A 12423-nucleotide genomic window follows, 5' to 3' on the forward strand; every position below is an offset into this window, starting at 1 on the left:
CAGACTTCAATCTCCAATACTTTAGCATAATAATTGGTACTTTTATTATTTTAAAAAATACAACTATAAGAGTTGTCACATGACAGTTATCGTGCTATTTCCTTTGTCTTTAGGTAAGAAGAGTGTGTCTTTCCCTGGCTCGAATGCATTTGGTTTTTAAAGTTGATCTAGTGACTGTTTTAAGCACAATTAAGTCACAAGAACTGAAAAGATATGAAACAATATATATAGGAAAGATGACACCCAGAAGTGAGAAGAAAACTGTAAATTTCCATACCAAAAAAACTCACCAAAAGAATTACAAATGCACAGTAGGAAGAAAGGAATTTACAAACAATGCTTTCTTTTAATAATATTATTATATAAATATATCATGTAAAATATATAATAATAAGATAAAATGTTCTACATGGCATCTATATCTGCTTCTCTTATTGCCCACCTCCCAAGACAATCTTCCATCGACAATACAAACATTGCTGCTGTCTGCAATTAGAAAGTATTGCCCCGTGGCCAAACCTATTTCATGCTTCAGGACAAATATAAATGATTTTGTAATATATGAGGTTTAACTGACATTTTTGAAGGTGTACAAAACTGATTTCATTTTAGCCTCCTTTACCCAAATCCCATTCCCCCAAGCCCCCCCCCAAAAAATCTATGAACAGGTAACTTAAAGAAATAAAGCAGCCCTGCCCTACCTTCTGTAATTACTAATGTTTCTAATTTATTTTGGAGAAAGAATCTTTCTTGCCTCGCTACCACTTCTCATGAGAAAATTTCTCATGAAGAGAAAATAATTCAATCTTTCATAACAAGCTGAATTCTACACGTTCAGGTTCCTACAAAGACAAATATTAGATCGGTAAAACTTACCAGGTTAGTTACACATGACTTTAGGCAGCTGTTTAAAACTGTGCACTGTACCACAGAAATCCATACGCAGCCAAGAGTCACAAAATTGACAAGTTTCAGAATAAGCCGGAAAATGTTCTTCATCACTTCATCAATGGCGGATTTTTAGATGTCCTTTCTTCTCATTTTCTCCATTTCGCTATTGAATTCTTTGGGTTTCATCACTTCAGTTGTAACAGTGACTGGTGGATTTTTTTGGTTTTGTTTTGTCATGTTGGAATATCCTTGCCTTTTAAAAATAATGTTTAGATCTTTGAATGCTAGAAAGCTTGTATCATTCTCATAATAGCTATTTCATAATATAGCTTCCTTTTACTCCCATAAAGAAAGTCACCTGCTGCGTAAAGGTTAGGTCTTAGGAGAGCGCTTCACATGGAAAGTAAACACATGAGAAAACGCAAGTTGCATTTCAGCAAGCGTGAGACACATGCACTGTCTGACGGGGACGCTTTAGTGGATCATCCACTGCTTCACTTCTTTGAGGTTTGTCCAGCTATTGGGAAATTGGGTTTGACCATCTGTTTAGCAAACAGTAACACTATTCTAATAAAGAATTATCGAAAAAATGGAAGCGCCTAAATTAAATGATGGAGCAGCGAGGGAAAACAGAACCCTCTGAAACAAGATACATATTTTAAAATTAAAAAGCAAACAAAGCTGCAATTTAATTAATAGACAAATACTCTGAGGGTTAGAGAAAGACAAGGAAGTTTGTTAGAGCACTTTCAGAACTTCACTACACATTAACTAAAGCACTGCGTTATCAGGTCTACTGAGACAGAGAGCTGAAACCAGCCACCATAGAGACCTAAGATATGGGTGCATATAGCTGTCATGGGAAGGAAATATTGTACAAATTTCAATTAGCCTAGCATCAAGATAAAGTTTAAGTCTAAAACAAAGAATTTGAAATCTGCAAGGTACAAAGTGAGTAATTCTGGATCACTACTTTTTTAGATTGCTGAGGGTTAACTCTTTAAGGCCAGCTACGTTTGTGTTGGTGTTCTTTCTTAGGACAATCCAAAGTGTCAAATCAACTTTTTTGTCTTCTTAATTATACTAATGTAACTTAACCATCTCTTAATGGCATGAAGTTCCCATTGTGAGTAGCATATGCATGAGGATTTGTTTTAAGCTGAACATCTTTTAGTAAATGTGGACAAAACCGGTGAAAACAACATAAAGAAGTATGATACTGACTCCAGAACTGACCCCTAAAATTTGTTGTCTTAAAAAAAAATTCCCCACTGTCCACCTGCTGTTTGTTCATTTTCTGCACTTCAGAGAGTGTAGATTAAAGAATATGCAACTGTCCAATTTCTTGGTCAGAGGAATATGGCCATCTTTGTACAAAAACACTTTTAAATCAGAGAATTAACTACCTTGCTCAGGGATTTTTTTCATCCCAACAAAATTTATCCTCTTCACCGTGCCACCAGTGCCTTCTGCCTTATTAGCTCAGATAATATTTGTAACTTTTATTTCACTGACAAAATGGACCACGAATCCTTCCTTGAAAATCTAAGGACATTATGTACTCTCATTTGCTCTAACTCTCCAGTGGATGTGAAAAAGAAGTCTCCTTCCAATATCAAGATATATACTTACTCTGGGTTTTGGAATTTAACAGGCACATAGATTTGCACTTGTGAAAAATGGAGTGTGTTCAAAGATATTTATTGCAGAATTACTTATGTTAGCAAAAGATTTGAAACAATTTAAAAGTCCAAAAATATAATACTGGATCAACCAATTCACACACCTTCTCCAGGTGATTTCTCCAAATGGACTTGCTTGGACTTCTTCACAGCATAATGGTCTCCAGGCAACTGGACTGCTTACATGGTGGCTTAGCGCTTTGGTGAAAGTGTTCTGCTGTTAAGCTGTATTGTCTTCTATGATTCAGCTTTAGAAGTTATGCAGCTACTTTTGCTGCATTTTATTGATTACCAGAGAAGCAAAAAACCTCCCAGACTCAAAGAGAGGGGAATTAGACCCTACCTTTTGATGTGAGAATGGCAAGGTCCTAGAAGAACATGTAGAATGGGAGAGATTGTTGCACCACCTTTGGAAAATAAAATCTTCTACCCTATAGGCAGTCATTGTTTGGATGGTTCTGAAATGCAGAAATTCCAGTTATCACAATTTAGTTAAATAGTTCCAGTCCACAAACAATATATTTCAGACTTCAGTTAGCACCATATATTAACTGTAATTGCATTAAGTACAATTAAGTTCCTTGTAAGTTCCTCAAACCTGTGCCCCTCATCCTTGTGCCACAGGGAAAGGGTGATGCTACAGAATGCAAAGAAGGACAATAGGATATAATTAGCTTTTGAGTTTCAAAAGCCAAAGTCCCAGCCTAGAGCAATGGAAGCTACAAACACAAATAAAGTTCAGTGTCTGGTCTGCAATTTATTTTTGCTGGCCTTATTATCAGATTTAAATTCTCTGTGAGCCTGGGACCTCAGTGGTTGAAATGCAAAAGTGGGTGATTTGACTGTTTTGTTCTCTGCATGCCTTCCTTCCCTGAGGCTTGAAGAAGGAAATGGAGTCAATCATCCCATGCCTTTTGCTCAATACCACAAAAGATAAAAATCACCACATAAAGGCATAATTTGGGGTTTTTTGGCTCTTCTCAAATATTCATTTCCTCTAAGTGCTCAGGGGCTTTATTATTGTTATTGTTGTTGTGTTTGCTTAGAGCATTTTTCCCTGCTGCTTCCAAGTCTGGAACTTTTTCAGAATCACAAAGTTCTAGGAGGCTGGTTTTTAAGTGGCTGCTCTTTCTTTGTGTGAGTTACTTAACAGTTATTAAAAATCTGCCTCATGAGGAGTTTTTAATAGCTTGAAGGAATTAATGCTGTAATATTAGGTAGAAAGAAGTATCTAAAGCTACTTAGTGTTCTGAGCCTGGTCTCAACTGCGTACATTTTTTAAATGGATAGAAATATAACAAAGTATTTTTCTCTGAGTGATTTTTTTTTAAGGAAGAGAGAAAGAAAGAAAACCTGTTTCTTGATTCCTCTTTAGTTCACATTGTCTACAAGAACAGACATCACAATCCGAGGGCATTACTTTCATCATTGTCCCTAGAGGTTCCTTCACGTGTGTTTCACAGCATCTTCCCTGTCTGCTCCCCAGACCCCTGGCGCCCATGGCCCCCAACTTCTTACTGGAGAACTTGATACAAGAAAAAACTGTGGGACGAGAGGATGGCTGTGTCCCAAGTCTTGGTTGAATCCCTGGGACATGCCCTGCCAAGTGTGGGTCCTGGCCTCACACAGGAAAAAATTCAAGAGCGAGCCATCGCTGAATAAAAGTAGGTTTATTCAGAGAGATACACAATCCATAGGCAGAGTGCAGTCCGTCCTACTCAGAAGGGAGAGCGGCCATGAGGTGTGGGGGTGTTGTTAATTTTTATGGGCTCCGTAACTTCATATGCTAACAAGTGGGAGGATTATTCTAGCTACCTTTGGGGAAGGGGCTGGCATTCCAGGAATTGGGCCATTGCCCACTTTTTGACCTTCTATGGTTAGCCTCGGAATTGTCACGGCGCCTGTGGGAGTGCCATTTACCGTATTAATGTATTCCAAACAGTGTATAGTAAAGCTCAAGGTCTACTGGAAGTCAAATCTCCCGCCATCTTGGACGTCAAGGTCTGTTGGGAGTTGAATTTTCCACCATCTTGGTGTTAATTAGTCATTCCTTGAATGGCTGTGCCCTGCCCTCTTCCTTCCTCTCTCAAACTGACTCACTAGTGCCCCTAGGTTGGGTTTTCAGTCCTACCATTGGCCAGAATTTCAGGTGCCCTCGTTCCATAAATGAAGCCTGCACCCAGTCCACTTTGCTGGATTTCTCCCTTTAACTTTGTTGACTCCCTTCCATTTATTGAGTTTCTGCCAGAGTCTGCGGTTCTGTAAACTTCTACTAGACAACTCCAAATTTGTATTTTCTCAATCTGTTCCTAGATACCTGATTTCCATGAACTGGCTGCTGGCTGAACTTTCTCCAGTCAGATCCTCTGGTCTCCAAGGCAAATCCTTGCATTTGAGCCCTTATGGTTTGTCCTGGCCCTGCTGTCCAGAGATTAGGACAACCCACCACTACTCTCTCCAGGCACCCAGTGCCTTTTTATCTCCTGACAAAAGTTTTGCTCTTTATGTGTTAACTCTCCCAAGTATTTGCACTTTTTGAGCCTTTTCAATCTAATTGAGACTAAAAGGCATTGTTTTCATGGAAGATATTTCCAGAGATACTGGATGACCACTGAAACATTTTACCTAAAGCTAGCCCTGAAATTAAAACTGCTTTTTTAAGAAAGTTAAGAGGTTTTCAAATGCAAAATCAGGCCCTCTTCTCCCAGCCTCTGGGTCAGAGGACCCAGAATCTACAACAGTGTTTTACGATTCCTCTCCCTCCAGAGTGTCCCCAACCTGTGTTTATATACATATATGACACAGATGATAGAATTAGAAGTGAATGACATTAAAAGTTATTACAGGGGTGGGAAGGGATAAATTAGGAGTTCAAGATTTGCATATACTAACTACTTTATATAAATTAGATAAACAACACATTTCTACTGTATAGCACAGGGAACTTTACTCAATATCTTGTAACCTATAATGAAAAAGAATATGAAAAGGGACATGTGTATGTATATGTATGACTGAAATATTATGCTGTACACCGGAAATTGATACAACATTGTAAACTGACTATACTTCAATTTAAAAAAAGACAGATCCAAAAAAAAGATTATTTTAACTGTATTTCATATGTCCAAAAGTTAAGTAGAGACATGGAAGATATAAAAAGACATAACCTTTGTTCTTAATGCAGATTCTCCATCCCCTGAGGCACTGAAGCCAAGGAACCCCCATCACATAGCGTCACCAGTGACCTTGCAGACTGTCACTCACACACCACCAGCACCCCCTGCTTAGGTGAGAATTACTGCTGTTTCAAACCCTACTCCAAGCATGAAATAGACGAACAGAGCAAGGAAAGTGCTAATACAGCTCGTTGAGGCAGGGAAACCATGGGAAAGGGAAACAGGTGAAGGAGGCAGCAAGTTTGACCCGTGAGAACCAAGTTCCAGGACTTTTATCTTGGAGGGAAGTCACACATTTTAGGAAATATGTGATTATAATTGTAATCATTAAACTGAGTGACATGGGAAAAAGCTCCAGCAGTGGCCTTTTTACAGAAATTGAGAAACCAATTAAAAAAAGGGGTGGGGGGAGTAGGACACTCTACTAACGGCTAATTACATCATTTATTATTATCTCTCATGACTGATTAGTCTGAGCACAAAACCAATTATCTTTGCATACTGACTTCAGACTTAAAAATGTCTATCCAAGAATATACCAAAATTCACCTAGGAAAGAGAAGAATGGGAATCTTCCAGATTTCTTTGCTTCAAAAATTACTGCAGGTAAAGAGAGGTTCTTGGTGCATCAGAAAGCACTTCTTCACCCTTAACATGTATGGAGAGAGAGTTTATTAGGTGGTAGACATAGTATTAGAGTTCAAAGCACTTTATTTCTCTTACGCTCCCCACCCCACCCGCCCCAAAACACATCTCCAATGCAAAGCCCTCACCCTTTCTGCCTCCCGGAAATAGTGCTGTAGTCAGTACAGGAACTCCCATGTTAGCCTGTGTCCAGTCCTGGCTCCACTTACCAGCTAAGTGACCTTGGGAGTTACTTCAGTTCTGTCTGCCTCAATTTCCTCGTCTGTAAATGGAGATAATAGCAGACTTAGTCACAAAGTTTTAGTACCTGTCACCTGGTACGTTCTTAGTCAGTTTCTTCACATGTTCAAGAGTTTTGTCGCTGCAGATATCCAGGTTGTTCCAGTTAGAGGTTAAGTTAGTCCTAATGATTTGTTGAATGAATCTTCAACAGATATTGAATGCCTACTATGTGCCAAAGACCATACAAAGAACTCTGAAGACAGCAGTGAACCAAACAGATAAAAATCCCTGTCGTCACTTGGGTAGGAGCCAGAGGAGGACACACCAGACACAAACAGGTAAGGCACATGCTAAGTTATTTGCTAATGAGCTCTAAAGAGAAAAAGGTCAGAACCGGGGAGGTAGAGGCCTAGATTTGCGGGTTGTTATTTTAGATATTATAGCACTGTGTAAACTTTGTATAATTTTGTTTATTATTTAAAAAGATATAAAATTGTGGCTTTAATTGCAACAGTGAACTAGTCTTTGCTAATATAACAAGGTTATCTGCTCACAGATTAGAAACATTTGCACAAACATGGTTTTCTTAAGCTTTTTATATTTAATAAAAAGATTTCACAATCTCTCACATACTTTCAATGAGAGCACTTTGACCACTTACAATATCATGGCTGAGAGCAAAGTTCTTACTTTCAAAAGCTCTTATTGCTATTGTGATAATAGACACAGTGTTCATTTTATTTTATTTTTTTTCTTTAAGTATAGGTGATTTACACTGTTGTGTTAGTTTCAGGTATACAGCAAGGTGATTAAGTTATATATATATTCTTTTTCAGATTTTTTCCATCATAGGTTATTACAAGACATTGAATTTAGTTCCCTGTGCTATACAGTATAAACTTGTTGTTTATCTATTTTATATATGTTAATCCCAAAGTCTTAATTTATCCCTCCTTCCATTTTCTCTTTGGTAACTATAAGTTTGTTTCCTGTGTCTGTGAGTCTCTTTTCATTTTGTAACTAAGTTCATTTATATATTTATATATTTTTTTTTTTTGGATTCCACATATAAGTAACATCATGATATTTGTTTTTTTCTGTCTGATGTACTTCACTTACTATAATAATTGCTAGGTCCAACCATGTTGCTGCAAATGGCATTATTTTATTCTTTTTTTTACATCTGAGTAATATTCTATTGTGTGTGTGTGTGTGTGTGTGTGTGTGTATACACATTATATCTTCTTTATCCATTCATCTGTCAACCAAAACATCTAGGTTGCTTCCATGTCTTGGCTGTTGTAAATAGCGCTGCTATCAACATTGGGGTGAATGTATCTTTAGAGTTTTTTTCTGGATAAATGCCCAGGACTGGGATTGCTGGGTCACATAGTAACTCTATTTTTAGTTTTTTAAGGAACCTCTGTACTGTCCTCCACAGTGGCTGCGCCACATTCCCCCCAGCAGTGTGTGGGGGGGTCTCTTTTCTCCACACCCTCCCCAGTATTTATTACTTGTAGACATTTTAACGATGGCCATTCTGACTGGTGTGAGGTGATACCTCGTTGTAGTTTTGATTTGCATTTCTCTAGTAATTAGCAATATTGAGCATTTTTTCGTGTGCCTGTTGGCCATCTGTATGTCTTCTTTGGAGAAATGTCTATTTAGATCTACTGCCTGTTTTTTTAACCGTATTGTTTTTTGTTTTTTAATATTAAGTTCTATGAGCTGTTTGTATATTTTGGAAATTAATCCCTTGTAGGCACACTGTTTAACTCAGAGAAGATGAAGAACTAGGAAACCATTACTTCAGACTTACCAAGGATCTATATTTCTTCCTTAAATTACCTGATCTACATTTGCAAATAATGCAACATATATGTCAGACAAAGGTTCTGATTGAATCCTTCGCTAAGAAGAAAGAAATTTTATGAGGCAAAATGGTTGCAAAGCCCCTCTAAAATAGGGGTTTATAATAATATAATTATGTAGTTAAAATAATCAATATTTATTTAAATATTATTAAAATGTTTATACTATTTAATATTTCCAAATATTTTAATTAAATATGATTAAATATAAGTAATAATACATTATTATAATATACTTAAATACTATTAAATAATATAATTTAATATTACTAAAAACATATTTAACAATATAAATGATATAACACTTACTTTTTTTATTTCAAAGACTGGGCTTGGAGAAGCAGGGAAATTCAAATCACAGGCATCAGGACATGAGTAGCCGACAGCTGAGAGAGTGGAGCTCAGTGCACACCTGCTGTATTATCAAAGAAGCCTGGCAAGAGTGAGGTAAATGCTTTGCGGGCCTTCATCAGGGTTTCCTATTTGAAAGGTAATTATTAAGAAAAAGAAACTCTGCAGTTGGAGTTTTGAAGATATGCTATTTGTGTCAAAGTTTTATCTTCCTGTTTTGAAATATATACTCAATTCAAAATGGTTCTAGTGGTTTTCTTCTACCATGTGTTGTAGATCAACACACAATTATCACTGTTGTGATTAAGCCTCACTGAATGAGCAGTGTCTGTGTAGTGCTCACAGACAAATGTTTCTGGGGATTACCTCATTACATTCTCTTGAGATGCAATAAACTGAGCATTAATTAGCATACCCATTTTACAGTTAAGAAGGTTGAGTCCTGAGAAGGTTAAAAAAGTTTCTTGGGTTCACACAGATGGGAGGTACAGAATTGAACCTAAAGTCTAAAAAATTAACCTTAACATTAACCTTGACACTAAACTGCCTTTAGCCAGGTAATGTTTTCAGTGGGTCATCAGTGTTCTTTTCATCTTTCTGAACTGGAATATCTAATTAGAATGGCCCTGCTTCTTTTAAGGAGGAAATGTATTTTATTTAAGACTATCAATTTAAAGTTCAGAGTTGCTCCCACTCCCTCTCATCCAAAAAAAAAATTTAATGATAATAATAATTAAAAAACAGGAGAAAAAATCCCTGCATTCCAATTGTTGCTATAACTAATCATTTCTCAGTTTTTAGATTTGAATAAAGCCATCGGAGGGAATGGCAGTATTTAAGTGTATTATTATCATTTGTAATAGTAACATTCCTCAAATATTTATTCCTTAAATAAATATTTACATTGTATTTAGTATTTCTCAAAAAATATGAAATATACTACCTATTTTTCAAAAGGTTACCAAGACTGAGATCTAAGACTGAATAGAGTTTGGACAATGTACTACACTTTGGTTCATTAGGAAGTAAAGATGTCCTATGACCTTGATGTGTCATTAGGTCAATCAGTTTAACAAATCAGACTGTTTCCTGATCTCTAGTTTTGTGGAAAGTTTATTCAAATAAATTCCTTTGACATGTGTGAAATAACTAGACTTCACTGGTCTGTTCTAACCATGAACACCACTGTGTTCACAAGATTGCTGTGCCCTGTGGTTTTGAATCTTCTCCCTGGGAGAACCTGACAGCCAAGGAGAATCAATAAGTGAAGTGGAGGTTATGGCCATCCCTGGACCTGTGGTTGAGTTTTGAGCTTTGAGCTGCTCATGAGCTCAAATTTTCTTTGTATCTCTAACTTTGGCTTTAAAGTGCATGCAAATTTAGTGTTTTACTCTGTAACATGTTTTAATATAAAAAAATCAATGAAAAATTGAATTAACACTAGGCCCACCTACTTCCAGACTTCCTTAAATGAGATCATATTTATGTTGTTCAAGACATTTCAACTTGTTACTCTGATACTTAGTCAGAAGCTTCTAAATTAATATACTAGAGTAAAAACAAAAAGAATATAAAATGATAACAAGTAAAGATGAAGCCCAGCATGTTGCAGGTGATACAAAAATGTTTGTAAGCGATTAAGTATGGGTATCAAATAGGAAAAAATCGAATGTCAAAAGTTCAAAATAAGGACTCTGCATTTTTTTTTTCTGGTAGCTTACCCCACTCACATGGGAAGGAAGGGTCCTAATTAAGCCTCAGGAGCACAGGGCTGTTATTTACTAGTAAGATTTGTCGCAGATATTAAACAGTCTTGCCAACCACAGTGCACTATCTACAGCTAACACGGCTGTGTCCAGTGCAATCTGTAATGTGACTGCATAGAGCAGATCAGCTACTGTAGTCATCATTGTCCTTTTTCAGTTGCTTTTCATACCTGCCTTGAATTCTCACTGAAATAGTCACTTTGAAACCCTAGCTCCATTGTTCTGAGGGGACTTTTCAGCAGCTGATCCATCCCAAGCCATTTATTTCAAGTGGTACAAGAGAACTGTGATGTCTTCCTTAGGCCCCCTTCATTCTGAATCTCAACTTCCATCTGTTCCTCTGGAAACTGAATAGTCACTTTCCCAGGGGAACAAGAGAGCCTATCAATGAATCTCAAGTGCCCCAGCTGTGAGGGCTGTGGTAAGATAGCTGCCTCCCTGTCCACCAGGACGAGCACTGCCCTCATCATGAGTGGACACCCCGTCTAGTGGGACAGGGGCACAGATTTTGCATTCTCAGGACTTGGGTTGCTGGACACCAGTTCAGACTTTGGACAATTCATTCTGCTCAGACCTTAGGACCACACTTGGAAATGTCAGTTACACCATCTCCTGAGACTAATTCTCCACCAATACCCAGTGTAAAAATCAGTTGCTCTCCTGCTTAAAACACTTTGTTGCCTCCCTATTTCCCTTCAGATAGTTCAATTAATTAAACAAAGCCATTGGACTGAGGTGGCTCTAATGCTTTGGCGGCGGAGGTAATCAAACTGAAACCTAAGCCTGTAAATGCCCCAAGGTTGAGAAATCAAAACCTAGGGACAACACATCATGAACAGCCAACCAGTTTTTCCCAAATGAGGCAACTGCTTAATCAGATAATTCCCTTTCTTGGCTTTCTCCCCGTCTCCACAGAAGTCCTTCCCCAGCTCCTGTGGACAGAGTGCTCCTAAGCACTTGGCTCCTAATGGATTCTGATTTGGCGCTGCCCAATTAGCATCTATATTTGCTCAAAAAAAAAAAAAAAACTCTTAAAATTGTTCATGTGCCTCCGTTTACCCTTTGACCATTCAATATCTAAAATCTCTAAAACTGGTGTGGTTTATAAGGGTCTCCTCTGCCTACCTGCTCAGCTTCTCTCCCTCTGTTCTCCTACGACACCCTCCAACCGGCCAGAACTCCTTCAGTTCCTTCCTCCTCCAGTGGCCCTTCCCTCATCAGCCTCTGCTGACTGGAAGACCTGCCCCTTCCTCAGTCTGACCCAGCCTACCCATCCCTCACATCACTTTCCCAGGGACCCCCACCCCCACCTCCCCCAAGTCTTCATTCCATTGTTCTGGGTCCTTGCATTCTCTTTCTGCTCATGGTTGGCACACTTGTAACTATTTGCTGATCAATTATTTGTAGAAAGGCTGTATTCCACACCAGATTTTCAATCCCTTGAGAGCAGGAGAGTTTTCACTACCGATTCCTTAAACGACATTAGCCAATAGGTTCTAACACGTGAGATGGCTGATAGTTGAACATCCATTTCATATGATTCAACCTAATACCTCTTCAACAAATATTTATTGAAAAATACATTTTTGAAAAACCCGGTCACTGTGGTTTTAGGCTTTCTGTGTGTGTGTGTGTGTGTGTGTGTGTGTGTGAGTGTGAATGAAAAATGCTGCCAGCCATATCAGTAAACAAAGGATGCTTCGGCCATCAGGATAATCAGCCACTACCACTGCCCCCAACAGTGAGCAGAGGGAGCTCAGGATGGAAGTAAGCAGGCAGCCAACGGTGCACCCTGAGGGGACTCAGGATGGGAAAG

The 12423-nt window shown here is 38.1% G+C and overlaps 1 protein-coding gene across 1 annotated transcript in view; it reads right to left on the bottom strand.

Moving 5' to 3' along the window:
* The window catches only part of ROS1 (ROS proto-oncogene 1, receptor tyrosine kinase), a 106899-nt gene extending 105787 nt beyond the window's left edge, over nt 1-1112 (bottom strand). Inside the window, 1 exon segment of the mRNA XM_032484769.1 lies at nt 877-1112. Coding sequence (XP_032340660.1) covers nt 877-999 — 123 coding nt within the window. The 5' untranslated portion in view covers nt 1000-1112.
* Nucleotides 1113-12423: the final 11311 nt, after the last annotated feature.

This window comes from Camelus ferus, chromosome 8 (genome assembly GCF_009834535.1).
Source record: "Camelus ferus isolate YT-003-E chromosome 8, BCGSAC_Cfer_1.0, whole genome shotgun sequence".
Taxonomy (NCBI): Eukaryota; Metazoa; Chordata; class Mammalia; order Artiodactyla; family Camelidae; genus Camelus; species Camelus ferus.